We start from the raw sequence: 18,325 nt of genomic DNA, 5'->3' as shown, positions 1-18,325 counted from the left end.
GTTAACAACAAGCTTGTTTAAGTTCAAGGTGCGCTGCCTACACAGATCGACACGGTGACATTACAGCAACGTGAGAGAGAATCGAGAGCTCTACACTTTTAAATAGCTCTCTCAGTACTGCAATGTCTATTATGTTTACTTTTCATGAATGTATTGATTTTATTTAGCTACTCATCGTATTTTGTGTTAAGTCGTTTCCCCAACACCTGACTCCAGCTGACATTTAGTGACACCAGAATCCTACTGGTTCACTTACTTTTTCCACCATCACTTTGTATGTTTAATGGCTGTGCCATTAAAGAAATATCATGACTGGTTGTGTTTTATCAGCTTAGAAATATTATTCCGTTGATAGGTCTCCCTGCGCCGAATGAAATCAAGCAAGTTTAATAACATGGATTACCTCCTCTAACATTATCCACACAAAGACATCCTTGCTTTTCTTTGCCATCATATTTATGTTGTACTGGTCGGTCTGTGACTAGTAACCAACGACAGTGGCCTGATTATCGACAACCCACTTTTGTATGCCCATACAACTTTACATTTAAGTGCGCATGCCCAGCGTGTCCAGTACACATAAACATCACGTGCACTACGCTCTCAGGTGTCAGGTCAGTTGGTAATACCTAGAATTTCAAAATCAAGTGCAGGCGGCAGATCCTTTTCCTATCTAGCGCCTAAACTTTGGAACAGTCTTCCCTGCACTGTCCGGGAGGCGGACACACTCTGTCAGTTTAAATCTAGACTAAAGACGCATCTTTTTAATCTTGCATACACTACACTATCATAATATATATATTTCAAAGATCTAGGCTGCACTAGTTAGATCAACCGGAACCAGGGACACTTCCAATAACAACTGATGCATTTGTTGCATCAAAGAGTGCAGAACAGTACTCTACTCTCAGCCAGTCTTGTCTCATTGTTCCAAGGTTACCAGAGCGGGCAGGATGCAGTCCAAGGTTACTGGAGCGGGCAGGGCGCAATCCATTCCCAGACCTGACAAATGCTGGACGAAGGACGTGGCGACTCTACAAATCTTCAGTCGCTATTAGATTATTAATGATAATTTTAAATCTAATTTTGTTTTTTTATTTTGCCTTGTGCGTGCACTGTCGAGCTTGTGCAGAGGCATCAGTTTTTGCCAGAGGGGAACTGGAATCCCCTGGTTAGGCCTGGTTTCCCTCTGAGGTTTTTTTCTCCTCCAATGGAGTTTTGGGATCCTCGCCACCGTTTACATACTGTTTTGCACTGTTTGCCTGGCCGGGGGGGCTGCTAGAATTTGATAGTCTTATTTAATTAACACTGCATATAGGAATTTATTGTGTGTCTGATATTTGACCTGTGTTTTGACTTCCATAATCCTTTTATGTTTTACTTATAGTCAATGTTTTCTTGTACAGCTGCTTTGTAACAATGAAAATTGTAAAAAGCACTATATAAATAAAGCTGATTTGACTTGGATGATCATGTGACATGCGTTTTCGGTTGTGTAGTGTAAACGCAGATTATTTCTAAAACACATGTGGAAACGGCAGTATCATTTTCAATTTAAAACGGGCTAATATAAACACTCTGAGGGAGAGTAATGATGACATTTGAATATCATTTGTGTCTACAAGGTACAGTTGAGAAATCAAAGATACAGAATATAATCTGTGCTCTTATGGGCAATTAGTTTTTGGTTCATCTCTAATTGATCATACCGAAATAATGGAATGAAAACATTCAAGAGTCGATTCCCTCAAAAGTATAATTACAGGCAGACATCTCAGTTGTTTGTCTTCAACTGTTTCTTAAGATTAAATGGAGATCAAAGCCAGTCTTTATAAAAGTCTCCTATGAGAGAAACGTGAAACACATACCTTCCGGAATTTTTTTAAATGAATACGAACTCTTACATTTCTCACGTGTGTGTGTGTGTGTATATAAATACAGCATGCGTACGTCCATCAAGCACATCAAACACATAAAGACAATACTAAATATGTTCTAAATCTTTTTTACTAAAACCTGTTGTAGAACATCAGTTCAGAAGTGGTGTGGTGTGCAAAGACCGTCAGCAAATGGTCTGTGGTTTGCAGTCCGGACTGAGAGTACATCAACAAGAGCCTCCCCTCATCCAACCTGAAGACCACCACTACATTCACAGAGACACTGCCTGATTAAACAGAGCTCAGCAGGACTGGAGACAGATTCATGATGCTTCTCTTGAGCCCTGACTCCAACCACAACGTTTCCAAGCCTTTTTCAAGCAAATGTCCAAACTCCTGCTCCCCACCTCACTGTCTCCAATGCAGATTGGTGGAGATCATTGAGAAAAGAATATGGCTTTGGCAAATGCTGTCACAATCGTGGTAGTGGAAGAACCCAAGCGCAGGCAGCAGGGATGAAGGGGTTAACAAATAGACTAATAATAAAACAGGAACAAAACAAACACCCTCGATGGGGAAAACACTATTAAACAAGAAACCAACTGAAAACTCAACAAGACTAGCAAACACTCAATAGGATTATCAGGAAACATGAACACTCCAACAGGGCAGGATACATGAATACGTACAACCAACGAGCACAAGACAATAGACAAGAGGGTATTATATAGGGAGACTAACAAAGGGGATAACGATGGGCAGGTGTGGGTAATGCGACACAGGAGGAGAGCTATACTAGAAACGAGAGGGGCGGGGCCAAATGACGAGACAGGAGAGAACGCATATTATGTCCTGATTGACCATAATATGTTCCTCTCCACCTAAAACATGTGGGTCTGTCATGATTCTGCCCCTAGACCAGAAAATCAAGACAAGAGCAGGCAGAATCATGACAAATGCAACTTCATAACATCTTCCTGGAAAAAGTTTCATGCAGCGCTCAACGCTTGAGCTCTTTGTCTGCGTGAAGGCTCTGCTGCTGTTTTGGCAACTATTATTATATTACCAACTGCATAGAACAGAAAGCAACATTAAAGAGAAAACTTGAATGGGGGATAGAGACAGTCCTGAGCTCCATTGCCAAACCTAGACCATCCAGATAGCATTTACATCAGGTTTCTGACATGAAAGGGTTTTTAAGCAGGCTAAACATTGTGTTTGCTTCTAAGGTCTATGAACTCATCATTATATCTATATCTGGCAATTCCCATAATGCATTCTAATGATCCCTGCAAAAAATTATACATTTACTCCCAGAAATACTAATCTCTATGCCACACTGCTAATACATTTAAGCACAGTGAGAGAATTAAAAAGCTTTCAATGTGTTATAAATCGACTTTCATATTTGCAGAAAGGCAGGTCATGAGGTTTCTAGCTCATTAATAGCAATCATGGCATCACCGGTGGCCAACAACATAGTACTTAAATAAATTCGCTGACAGTATTGGAGTGTGGTGGCATTTCATTTACAAGCAAGACACTATTTTGGCAAGACACTCTGGTCTTGTGAGAGATTAGACCGATTTAATGTGTTTCACATATTTAATTCATATGCACTTGTCTGCTATTCAATTTCCCAAAAAAATTCTACAACTATATCAGCAGATAATTTATTAAGACATTACGTAAATGATACCGTCTTAAGAGAAATAAATGTTAATTCTATAATGTTTACTGAAAGGAGACAAACTCAACAAATGCGACCTCTGGAGGACGCAGCCTTCCAATGAGATGCAGCCAATGTATTGTACCGTCACGTGGATGGAAATTATATGCAGAGGATATAATGCATAGTATAGCAGGGCACTGTAAGGTGGTAAGAGATTGGGTGGAGATGCATGTAGGCAATCTTTCCGAACTTCAAAATAAAGTTGCTAAGACTTTAATTATTGGAATTAAAGTGTCCAACTTTTTCAGCATATTCCAGATTTAGTGGTGAGTTTACTTACTGCTTGCAGCAGCGTTCAAAGGCTATGAAAATTACATTTTCACATTTGGCTATAACGGCTATATATTCAAAGACAGGTGAAGCCAAACAGGTGAGTTTATTGACAACAGTGGAAATGTAAACAGTCTTTGGAGATGGTATTGATTATACTGAGAGAGCATTTCTCATTAGCAGGGGATCGGCGAACCAGGAGTAGGTGGACCATGGGGTTGAACAGGAGGTGTAAGCAGACAAGCCATAAAACTGATCGTTGGCAAACACTGGAATACTGTGAGACCAGACAATGTAGCTGTCTGCGTGGCGTGCTTATACTGTATGTGCTGTGCTGGTGATTGCTGATGTGCTGTAGGTGTGTATGCTCAGAATTCGGGTGAGAAGCTGTGTCTCGTTTCAGAAGGCTGCGTCCTCAAACTTAAAATTAAACAAATAACATAAAATTGTAAACGGTGTATGTATTGCATTTGTAGGAGTTTCAGACGCAAACTTTATGGGAGGAGTGTATTAAAATGAATCGCGCAATGCAATTTACTAGGATTTGCGCTAATTTGCGTCAAAAAGAACGTCTCGCTTATTTGCGCTGCTCTTAATAAATTGTGTTGGTCATTATGGTAATGAAATATTGCCTCTGTGTTTTGTAATGTGCGCCTGGTAAGACATTTCCACCACCATCAGCGTTTTTTTTAACCTCTCACGCTTGCCCTGTTTAGTAAATCTGGCCCTTAATCTTTAGATCAGGGGTCGGCAAGTAAGTTTGACATCAGGTCAAAAAACGAATTAGCTGCTAGAGGGCAGCCCAGGACATAGTAAAAGTTTAATTTAAGAAATCAAACTAAACTGTATTTTTGCATTTTTTTGGCCTGCTGTGGGTACGCTATTACGTCTTGTGCAGAGTGATGTTAATATTTAAGATAGCTAGATGCTGAGAGAACATGGCACTATCAAAGAGTCTAAAGAGGAAAGTTGACAGTGAAAATAAGGCATAAAAAGAGGAATGGAAAGACAACTATGCATTCATCCTACCTAGTTTTGTGAATGCCAAGCCGGTGTGTGTCTTATCTGCAACAAAGTTGTAGCTGTTTGCAAAAAAATTATATTGGACGGCACCACAAGATGAAGCATGGCACCTTAAAAAAAACCCTGAATTTGCTTTGTTGGTACTGAAGCCCCGCGTTATAAGCGAACGTTTCAATGCTTTCACTGTTAGTTTTTTCATACCCCATATTTCATGACAGCTATTTAAGAAGTGTGTCTAGCGATTGACAGACTCCTTTGAATATACTTTTAGAACTTTTAAAATTTAAAGCTCTCCATTCCTTTAAAAATAAAACATTGCTGCAAAAACGTTCTCATGCTTTTATTTTGAAGGCAAATTTACTAAAGACGGGATTGTGATGGATCTATTTCAGAGCCAGCTGCGGGCAAACTAATAAAAATAATGCTGCTGGCGCGGGCCACATATTATTGCTGGCGGGCCAGTTTTGGTTGCCAAACCCTGCTCTAGAAGAAAGACCATTGATAGGTCATATCCTGAAACCCATCAGACGATTGGTTCAAGTCAGCCAGAGATGAATCTAAAACAAATACTCATTTTCCTGTAGAAGATTAACACAAAGCACATGGCATCCTGAGACAGCCATGTCCAAATATATTATCTGAAAACGTAGAATTATTTCACTGTATTAAGAAGGGTATTAGCAGGACGACAAATGAGTTCGTTGGACTGGGGAAGAAAATAAAAAGGTCAAGCTAAAAGCAAGACAGTCTCCTGTTTTAAACATATTACGAAAGTATTTTGTAAAGAATGTTAGTAATGTAAAATGTATTGATACATAACTGCTAAATTTGAGAAACTGAAAACAGATGAGAAAACAAGAACAATGTGAAGCCCGAACTTTAAAACACAATGTCACATTTAATAAAAATAAAAAAACAAAGCAAATGGACATCAAGCAAACTTATAAATAAAACAGAATGACAACAATTTAATGAATGAGCATGAATACGCTGGTGTTTGCAGAAGATGAAATCACAGTGTTTGTATGAAGATGCTTGTGTCCTTCATGAAGTCTCTCTTACACATCTGCTCGACTCACATCATTATATTACCTACAAGGTACAGAGGGACAGTCGCAGTTATAAACATGACATTGGCATTTTGGTTTTCAATAGCCAATACAAATTCATATGTTAAACAGAGTGACCAAAACGGCGAGTTCGAGAGAAGACTTAATCTACTGTATATTTTGCTCTCGCGGTACTATGATGTCACTCGCCAATTGATCTGCACACCACCACATGAAGTCCAACCAGTCTATTTTTAGAGGAGGCTGATGAGCTGAATAAGGGGTTTTATGTAGGGAGACATGTTTAAGATGGCTGGGCAAGGGCTGGAACTGAGAAACACTAGTTTATAGTGAACTGGTGAAAATTGATGGCAATATGTAAGATGCCTTTTGAGGGAAAGAGTGGCGTGGGTTTTGAATCAAATGGAAAAACACTGAAGTGTATATGTAAACAGGCAATACACAATCAATCTGAATGTTAATGTGTGGATGAATGTGTGAGCAGACTCACCTGCTGCCAGCTCCTCCTGTAAAACAGCAGCTCTCTTCTGGAGGAAGTTCACCTGCACCAAACACACGGCACAAGTTTAGGGGTGCGAGACAGGCTTCAGGTCATTTACCTGCACAAAACTCACTTCTGATTAAACCGAATGTGACAAACAACATTTATTAGTTTTGAACTTCTTTAGGACAAAGGCAATGATCGAGGACCAACTTTTGCTTTGGATTGTTTTGGTTTGTCGCTGGAAAACGGTAAAAACAAGCATGAGCGCTGTGTAGAAGGACAGCTGAAGTAATTGATGGTATGTTTTCCATCAATTTCCATTGATATGGTATGTCACATCAATCTTCTCAGGCTTTTCTCCACAGCCTTGTGATTATACAGCTGTATGACTGGAAGGCACATTGGTGACAGGAATCTTTGTAACTCAAAGAATCAACCAGATCAAATCAAAGTACAGCAAAATTATTTATGCATGCCAAAATAAAGTGAACAAAACCTATTTTAATGGTATCTATTACTTCATCACCCATCTTGTGTGTGCAAGTGTTTGGAGCCACTGTACTAACAGCCTAGCGTATGTTTTAAGAATGTTTATTCTCCTATAGAAGATACACTGACAGCAAGAATAATCTTGGTTCACTTTGGCTTTCCTAATTTTGAACAAGCCTTACAAAAACGTACATTGTTCTCTGACGGGTTTCTAGGAAAGATACAAAGTATACAGTAAAACCTCAAAGAAATCTAATGCTTCCATGCTTGCAAATGCACGCCTTTCTCTCTAAAAGAATGACTATGGTTAGATTCCCTGGTTGGGCCACTGGTTTTGTTAAAATAATGCACTGCAATGTGCAATGCTGGAAATACTCAAGGACAGGGGAAGGCCACACTGGTCACCAATTACAACGTATAAACATATCAGATCACAGAGCTGTGGCTGCTTATGCCAAAAGAATCCAGTCATAGCTATTCACAGGCATGCACCGTGGTCTTTGAATTAAGATCCTGAAATGTTGTCTGAGAGGCCCAGAACCATGTCCTGAAAAAAAGGGTTTCATACGTTGAACAAAACGCTCATGCCGAATCTAACTAATAAGAGCCCCGGTCGGAGCCCTTGAAGACTGTATTACTGTGGTTGGCGGGTATAATTGCACATAAGGAGATGAACTGGACTAGAGACTTCAAAGCCAAATTAGATCCATGTCTATGGAAGAGCGGCTACCCCCTCCCCTGTCCGAGAAATCAAATAAACAAGAAGCACTTGAGTTCAAAGACACGAGGTTTGACCGCTCGGCATTATTAGTGGAAGGATGGCAAGCGTGCTAACATACACAACACCGACTGATAACAGGCATAGGGACGCAGAACGTCACATGAGCGGCTGACCCTAAAGAACGAACGGGTAAACAATATATTTCAGAGCTAAAAATGTGTTTAAAAGTATCAGCTGTTCTGAGATTCCATTATTGTTGTGCTAGCCTACATTTTCCTTTGATCAGAGAGCATGAGATATACATACATACTGTACTTCCAGATCAAGACTAAGAATGAAATGTAAAGCAGGATTTGGCATTCCATGATGAGCTGACATGAAAAGACATGAAAGAATTTTAAAAGAAGGCATGGAGAACTGGCAGGAGACCTTTTATCTCCATAGAGGAACACCATAAAGCTAATGAACTTAATTAATTTTATTGGCGGTTTGAAACTGAGGACTGAGACACCAACCTGTATAAGATGCGTGTCATTGTGGAATAACTCCCTGAAATATTACAGATGAGGTAAGGGTTAGGTTAGCTCATGACATGATGAGCTAACTGCGGCAACAGGTGGATCCCAATGTAAGCCAATACCAGCTGCCAGTCCTCTCGCTGCTATCTTAGTAACATAATTCTTTTAAACTTCGTATTTTCTGTTTTTGAGCTCCACTATATTACTTTCTTTTAGCCATTTAGCCGCTATGCCCTCTAGCAAAAGCAATGACGTAAATGAAATGAAAATGATGATTGGACATATGGCCCTGATGTTAAAATAAAAATGTGGCCAATCAGAGGCCCCTAAACAGGTGGGGCCCCTAGGCTGCAGCCTAGGCAAGCCTGTGCGTTAATCCGCCATTGGAGATAGTGTTCGAACCCAGAGCACTTGGTGCTCACAGCCCTGTTGTGATTCATGACACTCAAATCAAACAGGTGTGCTCCTGTATGCACCTTGGCATCTACATTGATAACATGCTTATGGCAGATATTTATGTACAAAAATCCAGTACTTCTTGAAGAGATCAAGACTGTGTCGACAAAAAAAAGATGACTGAGTTTTATCAGGCTGTTATGGAGATATGGTAACTTTCTGTACAGTGAAAAAACAAGACTTTCTTACATTGTCCAGACAACCATGAGAATTGTGGGGTGGAATGAACACCCATCGCTAAAAGCATGATATGAGCAGTTTTCACTAATCATTTTATTGTTTTATATTTGTATTCTTATGTACTGTTGGTTATTGTATTGTATAGTACTTTATTTATTGATTATTTGCCGAGTAGGGAAAATGTAGACTCAGCAAAATAAATCTCTTTAGGATGATACGAGACCATTTGACACTGTGTCCTAATAACCGTCAGGATTTATGATGACAGGCCAGCTACATTATACCTTTCAACCCCCCCACCCACAGGTTTGTTTAGGAACCTGTTAAGAGGTCCGGTTCATATGCGAATATTAAACGTTAAGCAATGTGCAGATGTGCCAGTGTTTGCAGTGTTTCTTACCTACCTTTAAAAACAAGGTCAAACACACACTCTAAAAAAATGTAAATGTGAAATCAATGAAATATACTGTTTAAATGTAAAAGTAAACGTGAGGAACTCGAATATTTGTGTTAGAATTCACCAAAAATATCAAGTGTATATTAAAAATACAATTTGTTAATTAAAAACATATATTATTTAAGTATATTGAATAAACAATATGTACGGTTTAGAGAAATTAACTGTAGGATTTTTAATCAATCTTTTATATGTCCAACTGGAAAAATAATTAATTTAAATTGAATTAAAGTTTTTTTTTAAGTTAATATAACTTTTAAGAGTGCAGACAGGCAACCCATATTTGTGGTTAATCTAGCAATGTGTGTGCGCTGTTCAATCACCTGTGACTTAAGGGAGGTAATGGTGTCCTCCAGCTCTTGCCGCAGCTTGGCAGGCATCAGGCCTTTGATCTTGAGCTCACACTCCTGCCGAATATGTGTGATCTACAAGAAGAGATAGAGGAAGAGAATGCTCACTAATAATCCTTTGCCAGCATGTAGAACACTGCTTGGCCTACAGTAAATATAGCAAATTGACCATAAACACCAATATAAACAGCATTCTACACACCGCTGGCATAAGTTTGACTCCCCCCACACAAACTTAACCAGGAGACATTTATTCTTCAATTAACTGCACACACGGCAAAGCATACAAAAACGAACGAGGGGGATGCAAGTCCAGATGAGCAGGCACATCTGTACATGCATCTCAATTATTAATCCATGTGGTTGAATGCAGACTCTTTATCCAATATGTTTGAAATAACATTCAGAGTTAAAGGTACTCCTTATGTAAAAGTAACTTTAACTTATGTATAGGAACTACTATCCTAAACGTGTTGTGACCATGTTTTTGGCGTACTCTTTTACCAAAATTTTTGAAAGAATTGACGATGTGCCGTTGAATTCTTCGAAAATAATGCACACTCCAAGGTGGCAATGAGGCCACGATGCCTCAGATGCACATTATTTCTAATTATTCCCGTTACCACAGCACAAGACGTTGTTCAGATGTTTGATCTCAAGACCTTTGTAAGGTATTCGTCCTGGAACGTACTTAGTCGGACTAGTTTCTTACGCATCTTATCTGAAACCATTGCTTGAGCCTGTATATGAAGTTATCAGAGATCGAGCAAAAGAGCTTCATTAAGACAGAAAAGACAGCCAAGTATCTATAATTGTATTCAGCAGCCCTGTCATATAAGCATAAGGAGCAAAAAGTTTTCTGTGCCAGCGGTGCTGTAACAGGGGCATAGAAATCTTGCTGCTGTGTAGTTAAAGCCCCGTTTAACTCTTCCACAGACTTTATGACTTTAAGCCGACTCGTAAACAATTTAAGCTGGAGTTTTAGTTATTTTCATGTTTCTTTTTGTTTTGTCTTTAATCCGCGATTGTTTCATGTCGTTTGCCGTTACCTTTGATATGCGCTTTAGATTTGAGACTGGACCTGTCTAGTACAGCGCTGTCGCCACATTTCCATACTGTCCATATATATGAATCGTTATTTCTTCTCAGACAATAGAAATTACGTTTCATTCTGTATTCAGTGATGGACAGAAGGCTACAGTATAATATTTCAGTTAAACTTGGTGCAGTGATATGGAACTAGAACTACTTCATAGTTGTGCGTTTTACTGAAAAAAAATGCGCACCCGTAGAACGTTGATCAGCCAATCAGAATCAAGCATTCAACAGCCCCGTGGTAGTAAAACCATAGTAAACTGCATTGTTCAAGCAAACCACTTCTTCTCCACGCTACTACCTTTTGGCTAGTTGAGAATAGCACAACGGCATGCAGTCAACTATAAAAGCCTTGTACATTTGCAGAAGCTTGCGGTGCAGAGCCAGGCACGACTAGAAACAAGGATTCAAGGACAGGTCATGTCTAGAGATGCAATGAATGACTCTTAACATCAAATGACTACAGTCACTTATTTCATTTTTTTTAAATAATAAATAATTTCCTTTTTAAGTTACTATTTTGCAAGGTGGCAAATTTATATAAATTTCTAGGATCTCATTCAAACATTTTGGTACAATCCGATTTTGTCCCAGTGAAGGGTTCGAGATTGGAGATTCATTCTTGATTTAAGTTTTTGCCCAATTCCTACAAATTTGCCACTTTCCATGAGATCAGGACAATTTGATGATGTAGGCACAGTACAAAAGCAGGCTTTGAAAACCATGGACTATTGGAGTGTCATGGGGATCAAAGACATTTTAGTGTAAAGATTAGAGCTGGCCTGTGTGTGGGTTTTTTAAAGATGTGCGTTGGAGACGTGAAACCAACTCTTGCTGCTTTCCACACTCTTTGATGCCATAGAATAACCTTTTTTTGTCTAAATGAACCATTTAGGTCTATTTCAAAATTCTAAATTTTAGGTCTATTTCAAAATTCAAAATTTTAGGCCTATTTCTAAATTACCCTCTCTGTCAAATATTCTTGAAAAAATTGTATGTAATCAATTAATGTCCTTTCTGGAAGATCATAAATTGCGTGAAAATTTCCAGTCGGGCTTTAGAGCTATGCACAGTACTGAGTTGGCTCTGTTGAAAGTTTTAATGATATTGTTTTAGCTAATGATTCTGGGGATTATGAACTTCTTGTGCTGCATTTGATACTGTGGATCATGACATTTTAATTTCTCTGTTGGAACAATGGTTATTTTAACTGGTTAAAATAAAGCCATTTCTCTCAAGGCAACACCTTGAAACTGTAATTCATGCACTTGTTACAAACCAGCTGGATTTTCGTAATGCACTATATGTAGGGGGAAGTTGGGCCATCTTTGGACCGTTTGCAGTTGGTGCAAAACGCTGCAGCACATCTTTTGACGGGGACTCTCGAATTTGAGCATGTTACCCCCATTCTATCGTCGCTTCATTGGCTACCAGTACAATGTAGGATTCAGTAAAAGAATATTCTGTTTGTTTTAAAATCCTTAAATGGTTCTGCCCGATTCTACATATCTGAGCTGTTACACCCCATACACCCTCATGCCATCTGAAATCATCAGATCAGCTGCTTCTTAGAGTGCCAACCGCCAAGCAAAACTCAGAGGGGACCATGCTTTTGCGGTGGCAGCCCCCAAATTATGGAATGTCCTGCCTCCTTATATCTTTTTTGTTGTTCTTTTATTGTACAGCACTTTGGTCTGCTCTTTGGTGGTTGTAAAGTGCTTTATAAATAATGTTGAATGAATGAATAAAGAACCCTTACACAAAAGGTTCTTTGTGGTGAAAAAGGGTTCTTCAGATTGTGGAAAGGTAAGAAGGAGATGGTTCTTTAAATAACCTTTGGGTTCCAAAAAGGTTCTTCTATGGCATTGCTGTGAAGTACCTTCCTTTTAAGAGTGTAGTGTTGGCCATCATCATATTTCCTGTGTAACAAATGTTAAATGTGGTTTGCCTCACTAGACAGACAATGAAGTCTTGAGCAGACTCTGTTCACCAAATCAGTTTGAGAAAAAAATACTTTTTTGAATGACTAGAGAATGACATGAACAATGATTGCCTTTCCCAAAATAATCCTGTGGTGGATTTAACTGACTCTCCTTTTGGCTTTCTGTAATGAAATCTTTCATGGTACAAGGAAAAGATTGGAAGCCACTTCAAAGAGGAAAAGTACACATTATCTGAAGACAACACACTGTGCTTATTTTAGTCCCACACTGTGCTGTAGTCGCGGCCTTTGCCGCATAGCCAAACTCTTTCCCGGCTGTCTGGTCCTTCTTCATTTGACTTACCCCATTGCTATTGGCATGTTTTCAAATGTAATGTCTTTCCGCTTGCTTGCTTAAAGAAGACAGTCCTTTGCATGAAAAAACTCCATAACATCAATTAACATTCAATTTGTAGAATGGGAAATCTACATGAAATGTATCCTAGGACACAGCAGAGGACCTGATAACAGCATGCTCGACACTAAACTGCCCTCTGACAAGAAGCCTCATCTCAATTCCCCTCTTCATCATACACATTCCATTCGACACAAGCAGTACACACAACAGCAGACACAGTCCTGCATACTGTATCGGGAGGCCCACGTGTAATTGAAGTTGACGTGCTGTGAATGTTTGCCTCATAGTGTAGGAGGAAAAGGCCTCTGTAAGGAAACGAGGGAGTGGCTTCATACAGAGCTTAATATGAGCTCTCACGTGTCTGCCTAACAGTCCATTTTGTACAGCTCCATTTCCACACCATTTCTAGTGCTAACAGCCACCTGTGGTTAAAGGGACTATTGGGAGATTTGGATGGTAGAAGAATAACATTAAAATGCTGCTGCTAATGCTGTGGACAAGAGTGCAAAAGACTGCAGTGCAACAACAGCTAAATGCATGTAAATGCAATACATGTTTTGAAGAAAATGAGATTGATGCCAGGGCATTGCTATGCTAATCGATATGCTTAGTAAATAACACATCCTTCAGTTAGCCACGTGATTTGTCGAGTGCACAAAAGGTGCGGAGTTACGTAACAAAGTGTAATTCACATGGCGGAAATGAAGTTCCTCAAGGATGATTATTACACAGCTCTCTGGAATACTGAATGGTTAGTTGCGACATTCCAAGGTATGTTATTCCCCAATAACAACTGGGATACCGTACATCCAGCTAGTTGATATTGAAAAATATTCCTCTTTAGTGTGATGCCTGATACTACGGAGGACAGTACAAGTCCTCATCAACCTGGCAGAGTTTATTCTGCCTAAAAAACGGCCCAATGTAACTTATCTCTTACCTAGCAAGCATCACTAAATATGCAGAAGCCCCTGTTTATAGAGAAAACAAACCATAGATCATAACTGAGACAATGTCAACGGTATCGCCAACAATACAAATATACTAGTAAATTATCTCTCTGTCTCTCTCTCTCTCTCAATTTCTATCGTTTGATCTTCTGCTTGAAAAAACAAAGATTATAGATTACGATCATTAATGATCATTTGGACATATTCGGAGGTTGTACATACTGTAAGGATGTGTTTGTTTTTTCTTTTTTTTACTTTCCATTTTTTCATTAATGAATTAAATGTGAAAGCTACAAGTTTTCACGGCTGAGGAATGTGACTAGCAGCAAATTTCATTTCACTCTTTCAAGATGTTTTCTTTGTTGTTTCTCTTAATAACCCGTTCTCTGTTTTGAAGTCTGTGCACCGAGATTTTTTTTCGTACCATTTTCACTTAAAATGACACCCTTTTATCTATATATAGTCTTCAGACAGCACTTGCATTTGATTTTATGCAGCGCTGGATGTGTTACACATACACACACGTATATACAGACACACACACATGGGGATTTGACAGCTGCCAGCTGAAAGCAACAAGACTTCTGCATTTTCAGTGTTTAAATGAAGTTTGTTGTGTCGACAGGAGCTTGATTTATGCTAATGAAGGGATGGAGGGGAGGGAAAGAAACACACTACAGTGACAAAAACATTGTCAGAATCACAGAGGACATCAAATACGTGCTTCGTCTTTGCATCTCAGAATCGGCGGCTCAGGAGTCGGGAGTAGTGAAGCTTTGTGAATAGCAGTGGAAGAGCAGCAGTGATTTTTATGTTAGCAGGAATAAGAGGCTGGAGGAGTCTCTTTATGAAGTTATGAGGCAGAAGTATGATTTATGAAGTGCCACTCGAGTGGAGTGGGCTGCTGCAGTAATGGGAAGTTAATGGAAATGACGGCACTTACTACAGTCTGCTGCCTGATCTTACATTTAGGCTTTTTCTTTTTTAAGAAAACGCAGAGCCCAATCTAAATGTGAATCATGATAAAACAGCTATATATAGCTATTTTTTCCCTGAAATTGTTTGCCGTACAGTGCAGTCATGATAAAACAATATTCACAACTTCATATATGCAGGTAATATAAAACTGTGTCTACACCAGACGTGATGTCACAATCTTTTTGCAAAAAAGGTGTTTGCGCCATGTTTTTTGTTTGTGCTGTAAATAATTGAGAAATTACAGAAATTGCTTTTTAACAACAGTAAACCAACAGTTTACAATGCATACAGTGATATCACTGAAATGTCATGCTTACATAAAAAGCTTGATTTCACCACTTCACCAGCACAGACAGGATGAACCTGTCCAACACTTAGCATGCAGTGAGGAACTCCTGTTTAACAAACATGTCAAATCCGCCCTAATATGAAAATAACACCTCGCCGAGCCTCAGGAGTGAACCTCTTGGAGGACTCCGACACTTCACTGTTTCAGGGCTTTGTGTCTGTAATCGTCTCATCCCGCGTTCCATGCGCAGAAACGCGCCGCTGCCATGCCGCCATTTCATGCCAAGCAGGCGTGGAGGGGCCCGGAGCAGCCAAGCGAGGAACATCTGTTTGAAGTCTGGGCAAAAAGAGGGCTGTTTTTGCATGCCGCGGATTGCATTACAAAGACATGTCTTGGAAGATAAACTGGGGCAATATCACAGCACTGAAAAGAGAGCAGGTCTTTATTTTCACACACACACTAGCTCTCTTTCACGCACACACACACAGTTTTATGAGGTGGGAGTAGATGTTGTTTGCAGGCTCTCTGTCTCTTAAGGAGGTACGGGGTAGACGATCACATTCCTGAGTGAAGGTCTCCTCACTGGCTCTATTTTTCCTTGTTTAAAGAAAAGCCCTTATTAAACCTGTATGATGCTATATTTTCAATGAAACAAAAAAATCCACACAGCTCTTGTCCACCAGTTTGTAGTAATCTGTATTTCTTGTCTTTCCAAATCTCTGAAATCTTATTTGCATTCATGGTCAGAGTTGTGTCAGGTTTGACGTCATTGTTCGCCTGGGTTTCTTGCATGTGTTGCAACTGAATATGTGTGGAGATTAGAACATACAGCGTGGATCATACAATTTGACAACTGTTGCAAAGGTTTTCAGTTTTTCTTAAATCTATTCTTCACATAAAGCTATTGTGTGATTTCAGGAAACCCCGCCCCACATTTCTCTCATTTCAGACGCCATCTTTTCAATTTAAACATCTTTAAACTTATTATAATAAGAAGTTCATTCATGCATTTATTACCTCACCAATAGATTTTTGTAATTCAATATCGCATCTGACTCTTGTATAGTCTTTCAAACCTTCTCTGCTCTTCTCTGTCCTGCTGACCACACCTTCATCAGCTGTAACATCCTTTGGAAAGACAGAACTGCTTGTGATATCGGCTGATCCAACGGTTCATCGCAACCTCTCCATTCAACTATTCCACCTTCCAGGACAGCCATGAACCTTGGAGTTGTAACTTATGATGAGCTAAGCTTCACAACATTAGAAAAATTTGACCTTTCCTATCCTGCTACAAGCTCTAGTTATGACCAGACAGGACTACTATAAGGCTGTCAGCCCCTGCTCCAGTTTTGGCCTAATGCTCATCCCAGTTAATCCAGATGCTCATGCTTCTGCCACCTGATGATGACTACAGTCACGACCTATAGTCAACTAGAACCTCTGAAAACTATATGGGACAGACCTGAAAATCTTTTTTCTATTCCCACAAGTAATCTTTCCACTTATCAGGGCTACTTACTTCTCTAAAATTTGCGTTAATATGACCGAGGAGAACTGGCCCTTCCGGTTGAGTCTGATCACTTTTGTCTCCACACTACATACATTTATTTATAGTGGAATTTTGTTTCCCTGCTACTGTCGCCACTGGCATGCTCATTGGGAGACTATTGGGGTTTATACTAATTTAACTCTTAACATTCTATTAGCATGTTATGGTATTATGACAAGTTTTTCTGATATGTGGTCATTTTGAAGGCCATGTATTATAGGGTATTTCAAGATCTTGATAGATTTTTTTATGGTGTGCTACAACAGGTGTTCAATCTTCAATTTATTTACATAATTTACCTTGATTCTTCACCACTGTCTCTTTTGTCCTGATGATTTAATCATACTATGGCGAAGTCGAGTTGCACCATATCTATTCAACTATGGCTAGGGACATAACAACGGAGCGGTTCTGTGTCAGACTGGTAACACAAAGAGTAATAACATTTAGCGTCAGTTCTGATATATCAGTTCAGACCCGAGTTGAATAATGAATAACAAGTCGATAGACCAGGAGACATTTCCAAGCAGAACCTCAAAGGACATTTAAGTGTTTTTAAAGGTATTTGAACACATGCGCTATATCAGTGTATTGCACAGAACAGCTTTCACAGCAGATGTTAAAGTCATGGATGGAATCGTTGACCGTTAGGTCTTTTAGAATGTGTGTAGCTGAATCTTTATCACCAGGGCTAACAGCAGTTATCAGAGACTGTGATACGAGTGAACGTGTGTGCAGCTTACTAAAATACTGCAGCGGCTCTTCTTTTTCTCATGACCTCTCCAACATTATTATTATCAACACCTCCAGTCGATTACAACTCATGATCATTGCCCTGATGGTGCAAATGGGATCTTTTATAGTTTCAACTATCTCCCGATTTGCCACTTTTTTATTTTGCGTAGTTCAACAATCTTTTGCACATCAGATCTATGTTCTTTGGTTTTACCCATTGTGGTGAATAATTATTTGGATTTAGGGTTTGTATATTAATTATCTTGTACAACAAGAAGTCATGACTGGACAACATCATGTTTTTAGTTTTACGTCGCCTTTGCTCTTTCTTTGTATACTTTCTTTGTAATCCGCACTTTGTTTTTCGCATACAGTACTGCTGAGAGACGAAATACACTGACCCCATCCTGGATTTTGGCACATGTTTGTACGGTGCTTGCTACAGATGCGAAAAACACAGAAAAACAAACCCAGTCCCAGAGTTTTTGTAGGACAGACGAAAATATCGGAGGCAGTGTGTCAATGTGATTGATGTCCTTTAGTGTTAATAAAAATATGATATGAAATACATGTTACTGGTATTTTACAGAACGCTCTCAGGGCTGAAGTTCATCATCTAATTTCTTGAGCCTATCCAAGCAGCCAATACACGTCTTTTAGAGGTGAAGGATTTTACTACATGCTATTTACAGATAAAAACCATGGCAGTATTTCTACAGTATATGCGCACTGATGAATTGTTCATTTATTATAACTTTTT

The 18,325-nt window shown here is 39.3% G+C and overlaps 1 protein-coding gene across 4 annotated transcripts in view; it reads right to left on the bottom strand.

Moving 5' to 3' along the window:
- Positions 1-5,227: 5,227 nt before the first annotated feature.
- cep112 (centrosomal protein 112) overlaps positions 5,228-18,325 on the bottom strand; it is a 111,520-nt gene continuing 98,422 nt past the window's right edge. For 3 of the 4 annotated variants that reach the window (XM_079457102.1, XM_079457101.1, XM_079457100.1), the window contains exons 25-27: positions 9,601-9,702; positions 6,463-6,514; positions 5,228-5,994 (exon numbers count right to left, since the gene is read on the bottom strand). In XM_079457102.1, the coding sequence (XP_079313228.1) occupies positions 5,978-5,994; positions 6,463-6,514; positions 9,601-9,702 (171 nt within the window). In that variant the 3' untranslated portion in view covers positions 5,228-5,977. The remainder of the gene's footprint in view (positions 5,995-6,462; positions 6,515-9,600; positions 9,703-18,325) is intronic. The other variant, XM_079457103.1, reaches the window with a different exon arrangement.

The sequence above is a fragment of the Barbatula barbatula genome (assembly GCF_947034865.1).
Source record: "Barbatula barbatula genome assembly, chromosome: 5".
NCBI classification, from domain to species: domain Eukaryota; kingdom Metazoa; phylum Chordata; class Actinopteri; order Cypriniformes; family Nemacheilidae; genus Barbatula; species Barbatula barbatula.
This window is presented reverse-complemented; position numbering and strand designations above follow the sequence as displayed.